The sequence below is a fragment of the Ornithorhynchus anatinus genome, chromosome 1 (genome assembly GCF_004115215.2).
Source record: "Ornithorhynchus anatinus isolate Pmale09 chromosome 1, mOrnAna1.pri.v4, whole genome shotgun sequence".
In the NCBI taxonomy this organism is placed as follows: domain Eukaryota; kingdom Metazoa; phylum Chordata; class Mammalia; order Monotremata; family Ornithorhynchidae; genus Ornithorhynchus; species Ornithorhynchus anatinus.
This window is the reverse complement of record NC_041728.1, coordinates 3,254,566-3,274,924: the sequence shown is the minus strand read 5'-3', so window position 1 is coordinate 3,274,924 and position 20,359 is coordinate 3,254,566. Positions and strand designations below refer to the sequence as shown.

General features: G+C 50.2%; 1 protein-coding gene across 10 annotated transcripts in view; it reads right to left on the bottom strand.

Annotated features, from left to right (window-relative positions):
* MTA1 (metastasis associated 1) overlaps positions 1-20,359 on the bottom strand; it is a 127,853-nt gene that overhangs the window by 34,940 nt on the left and 72,554 nt on the right. For 6 of the 10 annotated variants that reach the window (XM_029063505.1, XM_029063515.1, XM_029063524.1 and 3 more), the window contains exons 4-9: positions 18,991-19,041; positions 17,129-17,255; positions 16,873-16,936; positions 15,315-15,432; positions 12,602-12,704; positions 9,251-9,350 (exon numbers count right to left, since the gene is read on the bottom strand). In XM_029063505.1, coding sequence (XP_028919338.1) covers positions 9,251-9,350; positions 12,602-12,704; positions 15,315-15,432; positions 16,873-16,936; positions 17,129-17,255; positions 18,991-19,041 — 563 coding nt within the window. The remainder of the gene's footprint in view (positions 1-9,250; positions 9,351-12,601; positions 12,705-15,314; positions 15,433-16,872; positions 16,937-17,128; positions 17,256-18,990; positions 19,042-20,359) is intronic. The other 4 variants (XM_029063533.1, XM_029063540.1, XM_029063544.1 and 1 more) reach the window with 1 other exon arrangement.

Genomic DNA, 20,359 nt, shown 5'->3' with positions numbered 1-20,359 from the left:
TTGGGCAGGGATTGTCTCTACCTGTTGCCGAATTGTACATTCCAAGCGCTTAGTACAGTGCTCTGAACATAGTAAGCACTCAATAAATACTACCGAATGAATGAATGAATGAATGAGTCAGAAGGAATAGGGTTCGAATCCCTGCTCCACCACTTATCTGCTGTGTGACCTTGGGTTTAACTTCTCTGTGCCTGTTTCCTCATCTGTAAAATGGGGATTAAGACTGTGGGCCCTCTGTGGGTCAACCTAATTACCTTGTATCTACCCCAGTGCTTAGCACAATGTCTGGCATATAGTAAGCATTTTACAAATATTATTATTAATTCTTCACTTCCAGCTCATGCACTCTGACAATAGCCAGGAAATTTGCTACTCCAAAGGTCTGGATCTTAGTACGTGCTTTGTACAGTGCTCTGCACAGAGTAAGCACTCAAGCACGGGCCTGGGAGTCAGAGGACCTGGGTTCCAATTCCGGCTCTGCAACTGCTTGCTGTGTGGCTTTGGGCAAGTTGCTTAACATCTCCGTGCCTTACTTTCCTTAACTGTAAAATGGGGACTAAAATCCTACTCCATTTTGGCTGGGAGTCAGAAGGTCATGGGTTCTAATTCCAACTCTGCCACTTGTCTTCTTGTATGACCTTGGGCAAGTCACCTCACTTCCCTGGGCCTTAGCTCATCTGTAAAATTAGGGATTGAGACTGTGAGCCCCATGTGGGACAGGGACTGCGGCCAACCAGATTTGCTTGTGTCCATCCCAGCACTAAGCACAGTACCTGGAACATGGTATGTTCTTAACAAATACCATAATTATTATTAGTCACTTGGACTGTGAGCCCCATGTGGGACAGGGATTGTGTTTAACCAGAAAAACTTGTACCTACCCTCAGTGCTCAGAACAGTGCGTGACACACAGTAAACACTTAGCAAATACCATAAAAAAAAACACCATTAAATCAATACCACTGACCACCCCCGAAGGAGATGTTTAAAGGGAGGGGTGGCTGTTGGTCCAAGTCCAACAGGTTCAGCAGTCAGGGATGAAAGCCAATTGTCTCAAATTCCACCCCAAAGCAATAGCATGATTTCCCTGGGGTCAGAGTTCACACCAACAGACTTCATAGACCACCCTCTTTAGAGATGCTGGAGAAGCAGTGTAGCTTAATGGGACAGGAATTGTGTCCAACCTGATTACTCTGCATCTACCCCAGCGCTCCCAACAGTGCTTGACACAGAGTAAGTGCTCAACAAATACCACAATCATTATTATTATTATTGTCTTTTCTCCTCATGGTAGGGCTTCTTCGTGGAGATTCTTCTTTGGGTGGATGGCCCAACCAAGGCAATCTTCTTCAGGCCTGGAGAAAGCATTTCTCTTCTTTGTATAAATAATCCTTTTTTCTAACCACCCCTGGAATTTGGCGGAGCACTTCTATTTCATCTATCACTTAAATTATAAGGCCATTAAAGGCAGGGATCGTGTCTCTTTCCTTCCCACGTGCTTAGTAGAGTGCTCTGCCCACAGAAAATGCTCGATAAATATCGACCACTGGATTGATTGTATTTTCAGGTGAAAGAGAGGTTGAAGAAACCTCCCCTCAGGCAAGGGAGGCAGACAGGCTGAAATTTCCCCTTCAGGAGCTCAGAGTGGTCTGGGCAGACCAACTCGGGGGGCTTCATGTCCAAACAAGGACTCTGGTGGCCCTCCAAGAGGGATGGTCTCGACTTCCGTGGGAGGAGGAGGCAGCCCCTTGACTCCAAAAGCCGTGTAGTGAGTGAATAGAAATCACGTTCTGGACCCACGAGTTCTAGCCCCATCTCAGACCAGAAATATCCGGACCTTTCCCATTAAGTGCCCATTAAGGAAGCACTAAGACAGAGGCTGCCCAGCTGACAAGAGTGTTTCAAAACACCGAATGAGGTAAGGGCATTTTGGCAGTCAGGGTGAAGGTGGTGGGAAATATCTGGAGCTGTTTTCTTGTCACTTGTTCTAATAATAATAATAATGATGGTATTTGATGATGGTATGATGATGGTACTTGGTTAAGCGCTTACTACGGGCGAAGCACTATTCTAAGCACTGCGGTTGTTCCCCAAAACTGTGTGTACGTTTAATGGGGGGGTGGAGGGGATCTTGTCTGAGGGAAGAAGTGAGAAGAGCTAAGCAAACTGAGGCGGGCAAGGGAGATGTAGGAGAGGAGGAATATTTTAGATCTCAACTTTGAGAACTTAGACCCAGCCTGGCCTTCAAACTCCTGCAAGGTGAGTTTCTGAATTTTAAAAAAATAATAATTATAATAATAATAATAATTATGGTATTTGTTAAGCGCCTTCTATGTGCCAAGCTCTGCTCTAAGCACTGGGGTAGATACAGGAGAACCAGGATGGACACAATCCCTGACCCACACGGGGCTCACCATCTTCATCCCCATTTTGCGGATGAGGTCACTGAGGCTCAGAGAAGTGAATGACTTGCCCAAGGTCATCTCGGAGACAAGTGGAGGATCCGGGATTAGAACCCAGGTCCTTCTCACTCCCAGGCCCGGGCTCTATCCATTTGTCGACTCGATACCCAATCCAGCCCATGAACTCCTGCAAGAAGAGTTTCTGAATCGAGATTGAAAACCCCCGGCTCAAGGAAAGGAAATGATGCTATTTTAAGGTTTTCCTATTCACGCCCATCGGCTGGAGCCGAGCTTGGCGAAGCGCCCCCCTCCCCCCCGTCCCCTCCTACGCCCCTTGTCCCGGAGGGAGGCTCCACCCCCCTGCTGTGTGGCGGCGGTGGGCTTCGCAGGCCCATCTCGAGCAGAAAGAGGGGCTGTCGGCGGCGGGGATTGACGCGGCTCCAGAACACGCAGCTGCTCGAAGGGAGACAAAGCCGGACGGAGACCGTGGGATCCCCGACGCGGACGCAGGACGGCAGAGGGGACACAGCTGCACGTCGGGCTCAATCTGGGCCGGGAAAAGGAAACCGGCCAGACGGACCCAGGCATTTCAACAATGGAAATGCTGCTTCTGAAAGGGCGGGCATTTGATGGCGATGATTTAACGGGGTGGGGGGTGGGGAAGAAGGGCAGCCGAATGGAGGCTAAGGCAAAGAAATGAATCAGAGACACCCCGGAGAGCAGCAAATTGAATGTAAAGCTAAAGGAATCAGCCGGGGGATTTAGCGTCTGCTGTCCCTCTACCATCCGAGCTTTAACGCAGCGTGGCCTAATGGACAGTGCCCGGGGAGTCAGAAGGACCTGGGTTCTAATTCTGGCTCTGCCACTTGTCTGCTTTGTAATTTTGGGCAAGCCACTTTACTTCTCTGGGCCTCAGTGACCTCATCTGGAAAATGGGGATTAAGACTCTGAGTCTCACGTGAGCTCAATCTGCTGTATCCCTCCTGCGCTTAGTACAGTGCCTGGCATGTAGTAGAGGCTTAACAAATACCAGTTATTATTATTATAATTATCGTGATGATTACTATTATTAAAGCCGCATGACTAGCAGACAAAGCACCGGCCTGGGAGTCAGAAGGTCATGGGTTCTAATCCTGGCATCGCCACTCATCTGCTGCGTGACCTTGGGCAAGTCATTTTACTTCTCTGGGCCTCAGTGACCTCATCTGTAAAACAGGGATTGATACCGTGAGCCCCACATGGGGCAGGGACTACGTCCAACCTGATTTCCTTGTATCTACCCCAGCGTTAAGTACAGTGCCTGGCCCACACTAAGTGCTTAACAAATACCATAATAATAATATTATTATTAATGCCTGTTAGCCAGATCATCGATCACCACTCCTGCCCAGGGCAGTGCCAGAAGTGTGGAAAAGGCACGGGACCACTGTTGAAGTCTCCCTCGCTCTCAGAAGGGAGCTGTGAGAACAGGACGGAAGCCTAGAGCTAGCCGGTCCCTCAGTCTCCCCTGGAAGGACACCCAGCTCTGCCGGAAGCCGGCAGTGGTCAGGGCCAGCGGCGGCAGCTGCTCCCCTTTGGAACAAGGCAAAGAACTTTCCAGAAAGCACTCCCAGCTGGCAGGACAGACACGGGGCAAACGGGGTGGCTATAACCGCAGACCTCAGGGAACAGGAATGGAAGCGAGATGCCAACTGCTTTTGCTGATTCCCACTGGGCCTGAGCCGGAGAGCCAGGACCCGCCAGGATGCCAGAGAAGCGAGTGTGATGAGGTTGCGAGTGTGATGAGGTTGCAAGCGTGAGAAGTCGCATGGCCTAGGGGATAGAGCATGGGCCTGGGGGTCAAAGGTCATGGGTTCTAATCCCACCCACCTCTAATCCCACCTCTAATCACACCTCTGTGTGACCTTGGGGGAGTCACTTCAATTCACTGTGCCTCAGTTACCTCAACTGTAAAATGGGGATTAAGACTGGGAGCCCCATGTGGGACAACCTGATTACCTTGTATCTACTCCAGTGCTTAGAACAGTGCTTGGCATGTAGTAAGCGCTTAACAAATACCATCATCATCATCATTATTATTAACAGGGACTATTAGCTTGGATCCATCCCAGCACTTAATACATTGCCTGGGCACGTAGTAAGCACTTAAAAATACCACTGCTTTTATTATTATTACTATTATTATTAATAACAAATACCATAAAAAAGTTCAGGTGTTTCCAGATGATGCCGATCTGCTCTTGGAAATCCTGCCGCTCTGAGAGTTGGGAGTTTGTTTCCCTGAGATGTGTTTTGACTCCGGCCCCCAAGACACTTATCAGATGGGGGGAGGCTACTCCCACCAAAGAGGGTGCGCACACGTGCGTGTGTGTGGTGTGTGTGTGTGTGTGAGAGAGAGAGAGAGAGCATGTGTGAGCAGGGAGCTGGGTAATGGAGGTGGGCAGCATGTATGCTGGCTTTGCTGGATCTTACAGAAAATATGGACACAGAAAGCCAGTCCTAGAGAGATCCCAATGCCCGGTATGGATAACAATAACAATAATAGTAATAATAACACCACAAGTTTTGTAGAGTGCTTTGATTCCCTATGTACTCTCACATTACTTATCTCATTTTCACCCTCACAACAACCCGTGCGGCAGAAAGGCAGGCTTTATTGTTCCCATTTTACAGATGAGGAAGCTGCAGTACAGAGATCAATAGACTTGCTCAAGGTCACCCAGCAGGCTGGGAGCAGAGCCTGGTCCTCCGGCTTCCAGACTGGCACTCTGCCACTACCCACTACCCCCCTCCCATCCCCCCCGCTGCCTCCCAAGAATCCCCGCCAGGGCCGTCTTGCCAGCCCCAGTCCCTGATATGGAAAGGCCCGGGTAGCTTAGCTCTTGGATCTGGGGGTGAAGACAGTATTTCAGCATTTCCAGAAGAGTGGAAGAAGACACGTGAGAGGCAGGGAGGCTTCACTAATTTTTGTCCTGCTACTTGATTTTCCAAGTAAGTGAAAGGAAATCCCAAGAAGCAGCAGAGCCTACTGGAAAAAGCATGGGCCTTCACTTGCCTGTGGTGTGACTTTGGGTAAGTCACTTCACTTATCTGTGCTACAGTTTGCTGATCTGTAAAATTGGGATTCTATACCTGTCTTCCTTCAGCCTTAGAGTGTGAATCCCATGTGGGACAGGGACTCTATCCAACTTGATTAGCTTGTAACTACCCTAGTGTTTGGTAGAATGCTTGGCACACAGTAAACACTTAGCAAATACCACAAATACTTCCAAGGAAATCTATCCTCAGCGGCCTGCTCTTCCGTTTCCATCCCTCCTCACTTCACGACATCAACTCTTCCCTCCCTGGCCATCACCTTCAACCACTTGCTTTCTGATGGCTTCCCCTCTGCCTTCAAACATGTCCACTTCTCCCCTAACCTAAAAAAAAAACCCCAAACCCTCCTCTAGACTCCACTGTGTCATCTAGCTTTCATCCCAGATCCCTTCTCCCATTCCTACCCAGATTCTTCCTGAAACGGGCTGCCTCCACTTCCTCTCCTCGACCCTCCACAAACCAGCTTCTGCTCCCATCACTCTACCGAGACCTCTCTCCCCGAGGTTACCAATGATCTCTTATTTGATTGAACTAACAAGCTCTACATTCTGTCCTAATCCTCCTCGACCTCTTGGTTGCCGTTTCTGGACCACCACTGCCGATTACTACGAATCCCTACCTGGACAAGCATCTAAATTTTGATCTTTCTGATCCTCCCGATCTTAGGGAGTTCATCCCTGTTATTAATTCTACTGTACACCTGTGATCATTGATTGAGCATATATTAGGAGCCCAATAAAAGCTATTGATGGACAAAGAAGCATTGTGGCCTAGTGGGTAGGGCATGCGCCCAGGAGTCAGAAGGACTTGGGTTCTAATCCCAGCTCCACCACATTTACTGTGTGACCTTGGGCAAGTCACTCTGCTTCTCTGAACCTCCTTTATCTCATCTGTAAAATGGGGATTAAGACTGTGAGCCTCATGAGGGACATGGACTGTGTCCAACCCAATTAGCTTGTATTTACTCCGGCTATTAAAACGGTGCCTGACTCACAGTAAGTGCTTAACAAATACCATTAAAAAAAAAAAAGGACAAGTGAAGAAAGTAGACCATAACCCCAGGAAGCCGCTCCAGGAGAAAATCCACAAATAAGCAAATTTCACTTTGCCAAAAAAATGTGCAAGTCACAGCCTCCCCTCTCCCTCTGGCACTACTGATGATTGGGCACTGGACCTGTGTTAATCTGTAAAGTCCTTGAGGGCAAGACTCTTATCGGGAAATCTAGCCCTCCCTTGGGCGGGGAACTCAGCCTGGCTAGAGAAGTAGAGTGGCCTAGCAGAAGGAGCATGGGCCTGGGAGTCAGAGGACCTGGATTCTAATCCTGACTTTGCCACTTGCCTGCTGTGTGATCTTGGGCAAGTTACTTGGTAGTGCCTGGCACATAGTAAGTCGTTGACAAATACCACTAAAATAAAACAAAACACCAACCAAAAAACCCAGGTTGGAATTTCCTGCATGTCTGCTCTGGAGGGAGAGGCAGCCTATTTTCTTTAATATCAGAGCCGCGAGAAACCAGTGTTGGTCAACTCTGTTGTACAGTGCTCAGCCCACAGTAAGTGCTCGATAAATGCCACTGATTGACTGAATGAAACCACGTTGTAAGGACCACTGAGGTGGTGGGTTTCAATGGAATGGAGCTTTTGAGACCTATATATTTCACCCATTTCCCCCCGCCTCAGGATCCAGAAACATGACACTTCCCAGGGACACCCCTGTCAAACTGCATGGGGGAGAGCCCATGAAGCGTGATGTTCCCATATTTAAAGGATGTTATCAGGGCAAATACAGAATAAACAAATCCCCTGTCCCACACAATTTTATAGAGCTGGACTTAACTCCCAAATTTGGGACAATCCAGCTCTCTTTGTTTTTGAGGAAGTAGCCACATGCCCACTGCCAGGGAAACCACTTTCAACAATGGATCCTTCAGCGCCTGGACCCCGGCCCTTTACTTGTGGTCTGTGTTGATTTCTGGTTAGGAGAACAAAGAGGCTCCAGTAGACAAATGAGGCTAGGCCGCATTCCGCTCAATCAGTCCCATGAAGAGTGCGCTGAGCCCTCAGGAACGCCTCCAAGAAGCTGCTGGAAGAAATGTTTTACGGCCGAAATTTCTCCGCTTACCACACCGACGGACCCACAGTGAGGCCAGAGAGATCCCGAGCTATTAGCTAACTCCCAATTCAGGGTCTGTGGGGAGCCAGATGTGCAGTGTCTCCTGTCAGCTTTCAGGCTCACCTGTAGCCCCCATTGCTCTGGGCCCTCTTTTCATCCACACAACACCATCTCGCTCCACCCTCCTGAGACTGAAACTGGAGACGCGGTCTCTTCTGCAGCGAGTTCTGTGCCCCCAAGTGGTGTTTAACTGCAGTTTCCTGGAATACCACCTCGGAAGGGCCCTGAAATGGTTTGTGTAACCAGTGCTCTTCTAGCAGGGCAGTAGTGAAGGGGTAGGCAGAGGGAGAGTGTGTGAGAGAGGGGGAGGAAAGGAAGGAATAGAGGAGAGAAGGGGAAAATGACGAGGACTGACAACTGGGGAGACTGGAAACGAGAGGTAGCATTAGGGAATTCTAGAATCCCACACCTAAGCTTACCACCGGGCTCTGAAATCACAAGCAAAGGAGAGCACTTGCCATAAGACTTCTAGGCAGCCTGCAGGCAGAACTTCCTCTGAGGGAAAGCAGCCAGCTGTGTTTATTTTTGCACCAACAACCCCGCAGAGATCTGCTTCCTTTTTTTTGTTGTTGAAAAAACAAGGGGTTTTCAGCATATAAATCTCATCAATGGAATTTACGTTGGCCATTCTAACTTAGAGAAATCAGGAAATACAAGGCTGTAATTTCCGGGGTGCTGACTTTAGCCCGACTCGGCGACACAAAGCTGAAGACTGGGTACTGATTTCAAGGAGTAAACGAGCACCCGGAATGCAGCAGTTCAAGGGATGTTGATGGGGAAGTCTGATGGGGAAGTCATCAGAAGCCCAATGTTGGGCCGTGAGACCAAACTGCCCAGAGTGACACTCCTCCCCCCGGCATCCCTAATACCCTGACTCTTAACCCAGAGTCCACCCAGGCCAGGACTTTTTATTGAGCATTTATCATGTGCAGAGCACGGCATAAGTGCTTGTGAGAGTACAGTACAACAGAATTGGTCGACATGATCCCTGCACACCACGAGTTTGTGCTTGGAGGAACGCATTTCCCCGACTCCCTCTCCTCCTGTGCTGTCTTGCCCTTGGATCCTTCCCTTTTAGTATTTAATAATCATCCCACCCTTGGCCCCCCAACCCATATCGGGGCAGCGTGGGTGCCCAGCGTGGCTCAGTGGAAAGAGCACGGGCTTTGGAGTCAGGGCTCATGAGTTCGAATTCCAGCTCTGCCACTTGTCGGCTGTGTGACTGTGGGCAAGTCACTTAACTTCTCTGTGCCTCAGTTCCCTCATCTGTAAAATGGGGATTAAAACTGTGAGCCCCACCTGGGACAACCTGATTCCCCTATGTCTACCCCAGTGCTTAGAACAGTGCTTGGCACATAGTAAGCGCTTAACAAATACCAACATTATTATTATTATTATTATATCGGTAATATATTTTAATGCCCGCCTCCCCCTTTAGAGAAGAAGAGGAAACCTCCAGGCCTAACCTTTTCCTGATCTCCCCAACCAGTTCCCACCCCAACCCTGAGAGTTTCAGTGGCCACCCCCGCCCCCGACTTCCGGTTTCTGAACGGACTGTGGGAGGTGGTCCCCCTCTTACCAGCGTGATATCCCTGGAGGCGGCGGCGGCGCTCATGTGCAAACTCGGCTGCCGGACAGAGCTGCTGCAGTCGAGAGCCCGGGCAAATGTACCTACGGAGCTGAGACGCATCAGAGGAGGAGAGAGACGTCAGACTCTGGCCCATCCTGGTTGGGTGACCCCCACCCCAGACGGTCGGGCTGCTCTCCGGCCCCTAGCTGGACAGTCCCCACGGGCCCCTTTCTCCGAGGCCCCGGCCAGTAGGTGAAGCTGTGGTTGAGGAGGCCTCCTGCAAGCCCTCTTTTCTCACCTCCCACTGCTGCCATTGTGGATGGGGCCCAAGTCTAACCAGTTCGGCCTCAGGAGAAAACTGGAAATCGGATCCAAACACCCCACAAGCTTCAGGGCCAAAGCTTGCCGGTCTCATGGAGGTAAAGAGCCAGTGGGGGGAGAGTGGGGATAGTGGGAATCCGGGATGACTAGCAACGCCTCCAGCCAGCTTAAATCACCCATGTCTTCCAACTCCACTGCCTTCACCTACTTCCCCAGAGGGACCTGTCCTCCCACTGCCCCACCCCCACTCATGGACTCCCCTTTTCCGCACATCCCTAGCAGCCTCGTCCTTCCTTCCACTCATCCGTCTTTCCTTTCTTTTCTTTCTTTCTCTCTCCCTTCGTTTCTTTCTTCTTTCTCCTATCTCTCTCCCCTTCTCTCCCATTCCCATTCCTCTGGACCCTTGGTGGATCTCCAAACTCATCGGGCCTTTCAATCTCTCAGTCAGTGGAGGAGCAAAATCTCTAGCTTGCTGAGGGCACGGAATGTGTCTGTTACTTTGTTCTTGTCCAAGAGCTTAGTATGCACACAGCTAAGTGCTCAATAAATACAACTGACTCAGAGGAAGCAGTCTGGATAAAGAACTCTGGGGGTCCGGGCATCGTCCGGAAGGGACTCGATCAACACCAGTGATGGTGCTGTGGGATTAGGCCGCCCTGCATCGAGAAGTGGGGATGGTGATTTGGGGGGCAGGGCACAGGGTTCTAAAGGAGATGTTGCCTCTTCTGCCCTTGAGAATGTGTTTCTCTGGAGGGCAGAGTGTTCACTGACTCTTCCACTAGGAGAACTGCAGACCCTGGGCCCTAGACATTCCTGCCATCAAAGGGATGGGGGCGACCCCTGCGAATCTCACAAGGCTGGGGGGGCCACCAGGAGGGTCTATGAGGGCGGACGTCTCAAAGATTGGGCCTGTGTAGACCAGACAATGAACCCCAACACTCCAGCAGGTGCCTACCTGGGCCACAGGCTGTGAGAGATTCTGGACTAGGCCATGGCCACTTTCCTGGGCCTGTCATTGGCCATGGGATGGGGAGGGGCGGTGTTCTACTTCTAGCTGGAAGAGTCGGGCCAACCTGACCCTGAGGATATCGATGCATCCCCTCTGGGGGTGGCCCCAGCTCCTGTCCTAGACTGGGAGGGCTGGGGGGTCCAGGTAGGGAGAGAGGAGCTACTCTGCTGCCGTGTCTTTGGCTTAGTCATGTGGGCGCTGCCCTTGGGTATCCCTGGGGCAGCTGGAGGACAGGGAAGGGGGAAGAGACTAACCTCTGAAAGATTTGGTCCCTCAAGTCACCCTTCCCTTTTCTTCCTCTCCCCTCCCCTCTCATTTTGCACTGCTAGCAAAAGAGGCGGCTATGAAGCAGCTGTCCCGATTCAGGACATCATCACACCACGCCACAGTTAGTGTGACACAAGGAAGCCATTTGAGGGTTCCATAAGACCAAGTAGTCCTGGGCCCCCTGGGGCTAGACTGTAGGCTCCTGGTGGACAGGGAATGAGTCTAACGCATCCATTATATTGCCCCAAGCGCTTAGTACAATGCTTTGCACACAGTAAGCTCTCAATAAATACGACTGATTGAACAAGACATTTAAAACAGCTGTTGCCATGTAGGGAGATAGAGATGACGTGTGGCAAGCCATTTGGTTCAAAATAAGTAAGCTTTAGTAAGATGTGTTTAAATGTTAAGATTGGCTCTTTGCATGCCCTCTGCTCAAAGTTTGCATTTTTCTTGCCTCTTCTGAACAAAAAAGATGCCAAGCCCTGCCCTAGGGTTTAAAGCGACAGGAATCTGGCAGGAAAGAGTTCTGGAGAGACACTCCTCTGCTGTCATTTCACTGCTCTGACAGGCTGGGGCCCATAGGCAGAGACCATGAGGAGCTAGAGGGGAACAGTTTCAAAACTTGGGAAATACCTTGTTTGGAAAGGCTAATGGCATGAGGCTCAGCCTAAAAGAGAGAGGAGACTAAGGGGAACAGCAGACAGGTAGAAGGTGAGAGATGAGTTACTTCCTCTATTTCCAGAGAGGAAAGGCTGAAAATGCAGGTGAAAGGGATTTAAGAGAGCTCTGAGGGAGAACTTCCCAGGAGCCCTTGGAACAAACAGCTTAGGGAAGTGTGGACTCTCTCTTTGAAGAAAAGTGTAGACAACATATCTCGGGTCAGCTCTGGGGAATTATTATTATTGTATTTGTTAAGCTCTTACTGTATCAAGCAATGCTGTAAGCGCTGGGGTTAATCAAGTTAATCAGGATGGACACAGTCCCTATCCCACTTGGGGCTTGCAGTTTAAGGACGAGGGAGAAAAGGCACTGATCCCCATTTTATAGATGAGGACAGTGAGGCCCAGAGAAGTGAAGTAACTTGCCCAGTGTTGCACAGTAGGCATGTGGTCGAGTCGGGATTAGAACCAAGGTCTCCTGACATCCAGACCCGGGTTCTTTCCACTAGGCAACACTGCTTCCGCAGGGGATTGATTTTCCTCCCATCTGCGGTGCCTACGTGCTTGGGTCTGTACACACTAACCACTTTCATTTTCCATTCCCAGCTCCTCAGCACTTTTGTCCATAACCTTATACTCGGTGGCTTTCCCATCTGTAATTTATTTTAATGTCTGTCTCCCTCTTTACACTGTAAGCTCCTTGTGGGCAGGGACTGAGTCTGCCAACTCCACTGTGTTGTACTCTCCCAAGCACTTAATACAGTGCTCTGCACACAGTAAGTGCTCAGTAAATACCACTGATTGATGGATCAGCCATTCCCTTCTCCCAGGGTTCAGTCAGTTTAGGAAAGAGGACCAATTAGAGAGGTAAGGAAGGAATACCGAACGAATGAAAGGCATAACACACTGAGGCAGCGGGGGTACTTGTGGGAGTTAAGAAGAGGGAAAGGTCCAGCTAACAGCGCCAAAACAGCAGCAGAGCCTCGGCTGACAAGCTGCCGGGGGCCACTGTTCAGAAGAGACCACTCCCTGGGGTGGGGAGGAGGCCGGGGGGAGAAGGGAGGAAAGAGACGCCACCCACCCTGTCTCCCCAACTCTTACCGTGCCACCACCAGAAACTGGTCTATCTGCTTATCTATTAGCGGGTTGTAGGCTTCCCAGACTTTCGTTTCCAGCTTTGATTGGTCTCTTCCATCTTCCTCCCCTACAGAAATGGAAAACACGAAAGCCGTTGGCAGAACAAAGGATCTCTGATGGGCAGAGCTCGTGGAGTCAGGCGAGACTTACAGGGAGAAAGATTGCAGGTGGGAGACTGCACAGTCACACCAAGGCAGGAAGAGGGTCCCTGGATTCCCCACAAGAGACCTATTTGCATCTCTAAAAGTGGTAAATGCGTCTCGGTACCTGTTTTCGGCAAAGCTCGAGGGACTCTGTCAGACTATATGGAGGCACATAGAAACAGTGAGAGTCAAGGCTGACGTTTAGAGAGGAGGAAGGAAAATATGGGATGGGAATACTAAGTTGATTATATTGCTCTCTCCCAAGCACTGAGTACAGTGCTCTGCACAGAATATACAATCGATAAAAACCACTGATTGACCTATTTGGGTCTAGGATTCCCATCCGAGCAGAAGGTAGAATGAAATCAACCATTAGGGCTTGGAGACTCCTGTTGGAGCGGGACAGATTTAACGAGGACTTCAAAGTGTGCTCAGATTGATGCTGATATGCTAGGATTGGTGGAAATGGATGCAGGCAGCCGTGTTCTCCTGACAAAGCCCCACCATAAAACCCTGGGTCAGGACCCCCAGCATCCCCCAACGGTGGGATGGAGATCAGCCCTGTGTGCCCTTTGACCTACCCTCCCCAGGATTTTCTAAGGGTTTCATAAGTACACTAAACATACTCCTGGAAGGATGACTGTGGACCTGGGGCATCTGCCTCCTTTGTTAACAGACTGTAAGCACCTTGTGAGTAGGAACAATGTCTATGTTTTATATTTTCCCAGATGTTTAGATCCCAGTGTACTAAATAGACTGTAGACTTAGACCGTACGTTGTAATAGACTCTAGACTGTAAGTTCATTGTGGGCAGGGAATGTGTCTGTTTATTGTTATTTTGAACTCTCCCAAGCGCTTACCACAGTATTCTGCACACAGTAAGCACTCAATAAATACGACTGAATGAATAAATGAATACAGTTCAGTGTTCTGTATTATTACTACTACTACGGGTACTCTTCTGCCACACATTCCTCTACCATCTGAAATGGGCCTAAACTACCACTGGTTCAATGGCTCGATGGGTAAGGGTCCCCAGCCCCCTTTTCCTTCTGACTGGGTGACCCTGAGTCCAATTTTGCAGCTGGGATTGCCCGCCTCAGTCATGCTTAAACCAGGTCGCCCAGCAAATTTAATTCTTGTTCTGTCCAAATTCGACTGTCCTAATACCCGGGTTCGCCGGGGGTCCCAGGGGGCTCCTGTGACCATCTCAGGGGTCACTCAGAGGTCACGCTGCTCGACTACAGGCCAGCGTTGGGATGGTGGAGGGCTCCCTGCCAGATGGCCGCCCCTCACAGGGCTGCCTCCAGTTTGGGAAGGCAGGGAGGGCTGCTCATCCCTTTCTCATTCATCCCTTTGGCCAGAAGCTGCAGCCAGATTGGACCACTGGTTTCCTAGAGGACAGCCCTCTAGGCGAAGAGTGGGCGAGATGAAAGCAGGCTTCCTAGGGAACTCTGGGGAAAGCGCTGGCATCGTGGAAGCAGAGCCCTGAGATGCCATTTTGTAAAACCTTCTACGTCAAACAAGGAGCTACACTGGGACACACTAACAGACCTGGGCAGTCTGCCTCGAAGCTAGGACTGCCCAGTTGGGTGGGTGTACGTGGGCTTTCGTGTGATATACACATCTTTCCCTTGCATGGGGCTGCTTTCTCCTGGAAGGTCACTGAGCCTGCTGTCCCAGAGTTCCCATCACTATGAGGGTGAGCATGGGGGAGAGATGTCTGGAGTTTTTAGGCCTATCCTTGGCCCGAGTCCTCCAGGTGAGCTAGGGGCAGGTGTGACAGAAGCTGGGGTTTACTGGGGAGGCTTGGGCTGAATGTGTAGCCCCCTTGGGCTTTCATCCCTTCTCCGGTTTAAAGTTTCTCTGAGAACTTTCCAAGGCGAGGGTTAGTAAATAAACACGCTTCAATATTATTCAAATTCATTTCCTTACATGAATCCCAAATATTTCCACAGAGGTAAGAGTTCCTTATGAAATAGCTCCGCTCAGATATGCCAAATAATGTATGTAATGCAACAAAGGCTGGGCTGGGACTTGGATGCAAAAATCCCAAACCAGCCTGGATACTGGAGAGTCAGCAAGGGAGGGCGCTTATGGCTGACAGCTATTGTACTGACAGGTGACCACAAATTTTGCTCACATGCCGGTGTGCCAGTTGCATGAAAATTTCACTTTCCTTTCTTCACTGGCTGATAACCCCTGGGGCCTGAAGGCTCCTTATTTGGGAATTTCCTTCCAGACTTCTACCTCCAAGGAGCACCTGGCTCTGGGTTCCTTTTCCTTTACTGGAACCTGCAGACCAATTCCCGGTAACCTGAGAGAAGGTGGTCTCCGGATCAACACCTTCAGCTTATTCTCTCAGGAGGCCAGGGAGGTGCCTGCCATCACACAGTAAGAGTCCACTTGGCATCCCCAGCCTCCTCCTACTGTGAACAGCGAACAAGGTTTTGAAGAGTGGCCATGCCTGGTGGGGTTTTTTTTCTTTTAGAGGAAACACTTTATGAGTCATCAAAGGCGGCCTAGGAGTTTACCCTCTTTCAGCAAATCTGTTATGTCGGCTTGGTATCTGTTCCCCACTCGAATCTCTCCTTTATCAGCCAGCAGAGTCTTTTGCTGGGGATCGTAAACTAGAGAATAAAAGAAGAAATCCTAAAAAAAAAACAAAAATCACACACACACAAGCACACACACAAACACACAGAAAACATTATTAATATTCTGAGTTCGAAGTTGGCTGCAGATCACTTGTAATTGTGGGTATATCAAGCCTGCTGCTTCTAGTCAATGAGGAAGGAGCATTTTCAAGCATCCCATGGTCAGAGCAGTGTGCTAAGCAAAGCCTGAAGGCCAACAAGTGACCTTTGGGGTCCAAAATGAGTTCACACCCTAGCCCAGTCCGACTCTGAAAACCCCGGCCTCCTGTTCATCTCAAGGGGCAGCAGGATTTTTTCATTTTCATTTTCACTATTTTATGGCATTTGTTAAGTGCTTGCTTTGTGCCAGGCGCTATTCTAAGTGCTGGTGTACATACAAGATCATCAGGTTGGACACAATCCACATCTCAATTGGGGCTCACAGTCTTAATCCTCATTTTACTGAGGCATAGGGAAGCAAAGTGACTTGCCCAAGATCACACAGCAGAGGAGTGGCAGAGCCAGAATTAGAATCCAGGTCCTTCTGACTCCCAGGCCCGGGCTCTATCCACCAGGCCGCGTTGCTTCACTTATTGGAAAGAAACAGGAAAAGGAGTCATGATCTCCCTTAACTCCCTCCTGGGACATGGGTGACAGAAACAGGGGTGTGAGCAGCCTGAATATGGAAGCTACAAGCCCAGGGGCAGAAAGAAGTATGACTGGGACCAAAAGAAATCAGGCAATATCCCTGTTTGAAATTAAACGTCTTTAAATAGTTACGGGATGATCTGGTATTTACTCCAGTGCTTAGCCCTGGGCTCTGGCACACGCTTAATAGATGCCATAATTAATTCACTTAAAGCCACTGCCGTGCGATATATATTGGAAAGCATGGAGTGTGCTGGGAAAATCCCATGGCTTGGCAAAAAAGTCAGAGGATCCCTGGAGTTTCTTCTCCTATATCTGAGCCTGCCGGTGAATGCTGTAGCTTCACAGCAAGCAAAGGACCATTAGAAGGCCATCAAAGACCTGCCTGATTAACTTGTGTCTACCCCTAGAACAGTGTTTGACACATATAGTAAGTGCCTAGTAAACACCGTAAAAAGCAAATGAACCAAAAAACCTTCACCCCAAGGAAACTCGGCCCAAGCCCTCATGGCGAAAGGGCTCCGTTTCTGCCCCTTGGACCAAGGCAACCAAGCTGGGGCAAGTCAAGTGAGACTTGAGGAGACCTGCCAGAGCTGATCACATGGCTCTCTGTGCCCTCCCCTTCCCTTGTCCCTAAGGCCAAAGGGAAAATCTGCTACCTTGGCAGTTCCTCAGTCATCGTGTGAATTAATGGCCGGTTCTCCCCTTCCCTCCCCGCTACAGGCTGGATTGAGAGATTGTGTTACCAAGGGCACCCCAGAGGCACCAAAAAGTAAAGGCCTTCGCCATTAGTAAAATGGGCTCCTACCTCCCGTTCCAGGTAAGATTTCAGGGATTCCGTCTCATTTAACAGAGTAACGCTGCATTTGCCTCTAAAAGAGAAAGAGACGACACTGAAAAATTAAGACGGACTTGCCTCTCACAACGCACACCGTGGCAGGGAGGGTCACACACTTCCACTTTAACCTGACCAAGAAGGATTTGAGACGGGTTGCCTTCTGGCCAGGGGAAGGTGATTGCATTACACTTAGCAACTACTGCGATTACTAAACAAAAACCGATACCTGATGTGGGTGGCTGGCAGGGACTCCAGCTGCCGCGAGAGGAACAGCTCTCGATGCCTTAGCTGATGCTTAAGTTTCTCAGGTAAATCTACCATTTCCGGGTTTTCCATCTCTTCCTCCATTTCCCCTGAAGGACAAAGGTTCATAGTCACCGGCTGGCTCTGGTGAGACGCCCTCAGACAAAGCCCTCAGACACCCTCGAAGTTCGGGGCCTAAATGGCCCGACATTAGCCGCAAACCACGGGGCAGAGCGACAAAGCTCTCAGGTTACGGGATTAATGACAAGCAGAACTCATCACGGATCAGCTGAGGCAAATGAGAATGATCTCTGAAATGGAAAGCAACTTATTTATATAAAAAACAAAACAAAACAAACAAAAAAGCAGTGCAGCAGCAGCAGCAACAAGCCAAGCTGCTATTACAACCACAGAGAGGGCAGAAGCTTATAAAGCATCCTTGGGTTGAAGACACCAATCCGCCATCCTCTTTGCTCAAGATGATGGTGGCATCTCTTCACTTTGCCTTCCTGGGGCAGGGTCCCAGGGCCTGCCGGTCACGACAATGTGTGGTCATTCACAGCTCCTCAGAGCCGCTAGCCCAACTGGCTGGACCCTAAGCCCAAACCACCCAAAAAATTATGTGCCAAGCCCCAGGGCCTCCTCGCATCAGACTTGGACATCTGGACGCAGGAACCGGACAGTTCTCCCAGCGACATTCCCCGGAAAACCAACTAGGATGGCGTCCGTTGTGGGACTCCAGAATCTAAGTTTGCCTTTTCTGTTTCGTCCTGGAACCCCAATACCGTAAGCGAGAGACAATCCCGACGGGAAAAGGTACAAAGAGCAAAACGCTGGCCTCGAAACAGACGGACAACAAAGAGGAGAACGGAAAGCAAAGCCGCCCAGTCCCCGCGAGGCGATGAACGTTGGTGCCCAAGTGTCAGAATAACCTTTGGAACTGAGCGCGCGGCGCAGGAATGTCCGGGAATAGCATGGAGCGCTGAGGGCAAATTTGGCACCCCCCAGGAAGCACCACCCTAAAATTCCTGGAGGCGGAGTGGGGTGACAACACACCCATGGAGCAGCGGGTAGAGCAAGGATGGTGTGGAGGAGCCCACAGCAGAGACAAAAGCCACACGCTCATCGCACAAATGGGATGTGGAAACTGGGACGATATTTCGTGGAGATCGAAGGGACGCATCACAGGGACACTGGGAGCAAATGGACAGGATTTTATCGCTGCCACTGTGAGTTAGTACAGGCTACAGGCTCTCTCTCACTCTTTCTCTCTCGCCACCCCCCACCCTGAGTGGCAGCCAAGAATCAGGCGATTCACCCACAGACTACCTAATCCTCAGCAAAAGACCTCAGTTGTCTTTGCTCCAAGTGCCCCAGGCATCAGGAGAACAGAACACCCTCCAAGTCGTATATTCCTGCTTCTAGTCGCAAGCACGCTTCAACAGAACCTCAAAGCAGCATGGCCCCCTTGCATTCCCACAGCCCAGGCCTGACCGCATTTTGACACAAGCGCCCTCCCATCCGGTTATCCCATAACCCCTCCCGCCACCACCCCCTCCCCACAACCGTCCAAGCTGAGAGAGCCAGGAGGAAGTCACTCACTGGAGCTCACGACAGCGGGTGGTCATTCCCAGAGATCAGCGGGAAAACACATTCCCTCCTGCCAGTCTGTCCTGGTCGGTGAGAGGGAAGCAGCATGCAGGGCTGGCTGTCCCACTGGGGTCCTGAGCCACCTCGCCTCATGCCCCCTCCCTAGCCCACCCGCAGACAAGGGCAGCGGGGGACGCGCTGAAGAAAACAATGTGAAAGGGGTGATATTTTCCTTCAGAGAAAATCTGTTCTTACCTTCCTCGTCGTTTTCTCCCCCTGGTCCGGTTTTAGAGTAGACTGACAATGCTATATAACACAGACAAACACCACCCATTATGGTACAGGTTAACAATGTAGCTTGTCACAAACACTGTTACGGCTTTGTCTGAGTTGGGTGTAGTTAGGGAACAGGAACCAGCAACAGGACACACTTCCAAAGAAAGGCCATGCCTGCCTCCCATCACTCATCAAGGCACAAGATGGGGGGCAATGGTGAGGAACGACCAAACGGATTGGCTTCCGATATCGCTGGCACAGAGCTGGGGCCAGTGAGTGAAGGCTTCAGTAGCCAAGCCTCTCCTCATGACTCACAGGAGGAAGTAAGGGGTGGCCAGAGTGTCAAGACTGAAGTCAGAGTGGCATCTGCCTCCTCTCTGCCCGCAGAAAGTTGGGGGATATGTAAGATCCTCAAGAGCTACACAGCTTTGTGGATCAAGGTAAACCAAAACAGAGGAAATATCGCATCCCCAAGAGGTAACCGATGGAATGGATTAGAAGGGAGTGAGGCACAGAGGCGACAGAGTCATCCCCGGATCTGTGAAGGAAACCCACGGCTCAAACTGAAATCCAAGGCCCCGCCGTACCCAGGCAGCTGGAGAAAAACCTGCCTTGCTGAGCCGGCAACCGATGTGAGAAGAGATTTATGTCCACTCCCCGGATCCGGCAGCAGGATGCCAAGGGGGCTGACTACCTTTTGGAATTTATTATCCTTGAGGCAGGAATCGAGAATTTGTTCAGGAAAAGGGGGAGTGGAGGAGGGGGTTCTTTCAGTCTGATCTGGGTCAAAAATCAAAACCGCCACGATCTGAGCCACCGGCCCTGTTTATTTTGTTCCTTCCTCTGGCTAAAAACAAACCCAAGACCCTGAATAACAATCCTAACCCTTGCTTCCTGACCATGGTAATCTCTCATGGGAGATCCATCTTGCCACTGAAGCTGCTTCAGGGGGAAAGGCATTGTGTACATTTCATCCCAAAAGACTTCTCCCCTCCGACCTCTTCAGGCATACGGAAATGGAGCACTAGCTTTGGTTCTAGATGCCTTTCTCGACTAGGCCCTCATTTCCTTCTTCTCCCACTCCCTCCTGTGTCACCCTTGCGCTTGGATTTGTACCCTTTATTCACCCCTGCCTCAGGCCCACAGCACCTATGTACAAACACAGAATTTATTTATTTATATTAGTGTCTGTCCCCACCTCCCCCCGCCCCCCAGACTGTAAGCTCGCTGTGGGCAGGGAACGTGTCTACCAACTCTTATATTGTACTCTATATTACATTTATTCTATACTGTACTCTACATTGTATTGAATCAGTACAGTACTCTGCGCTCAATAAATGCGATCGAC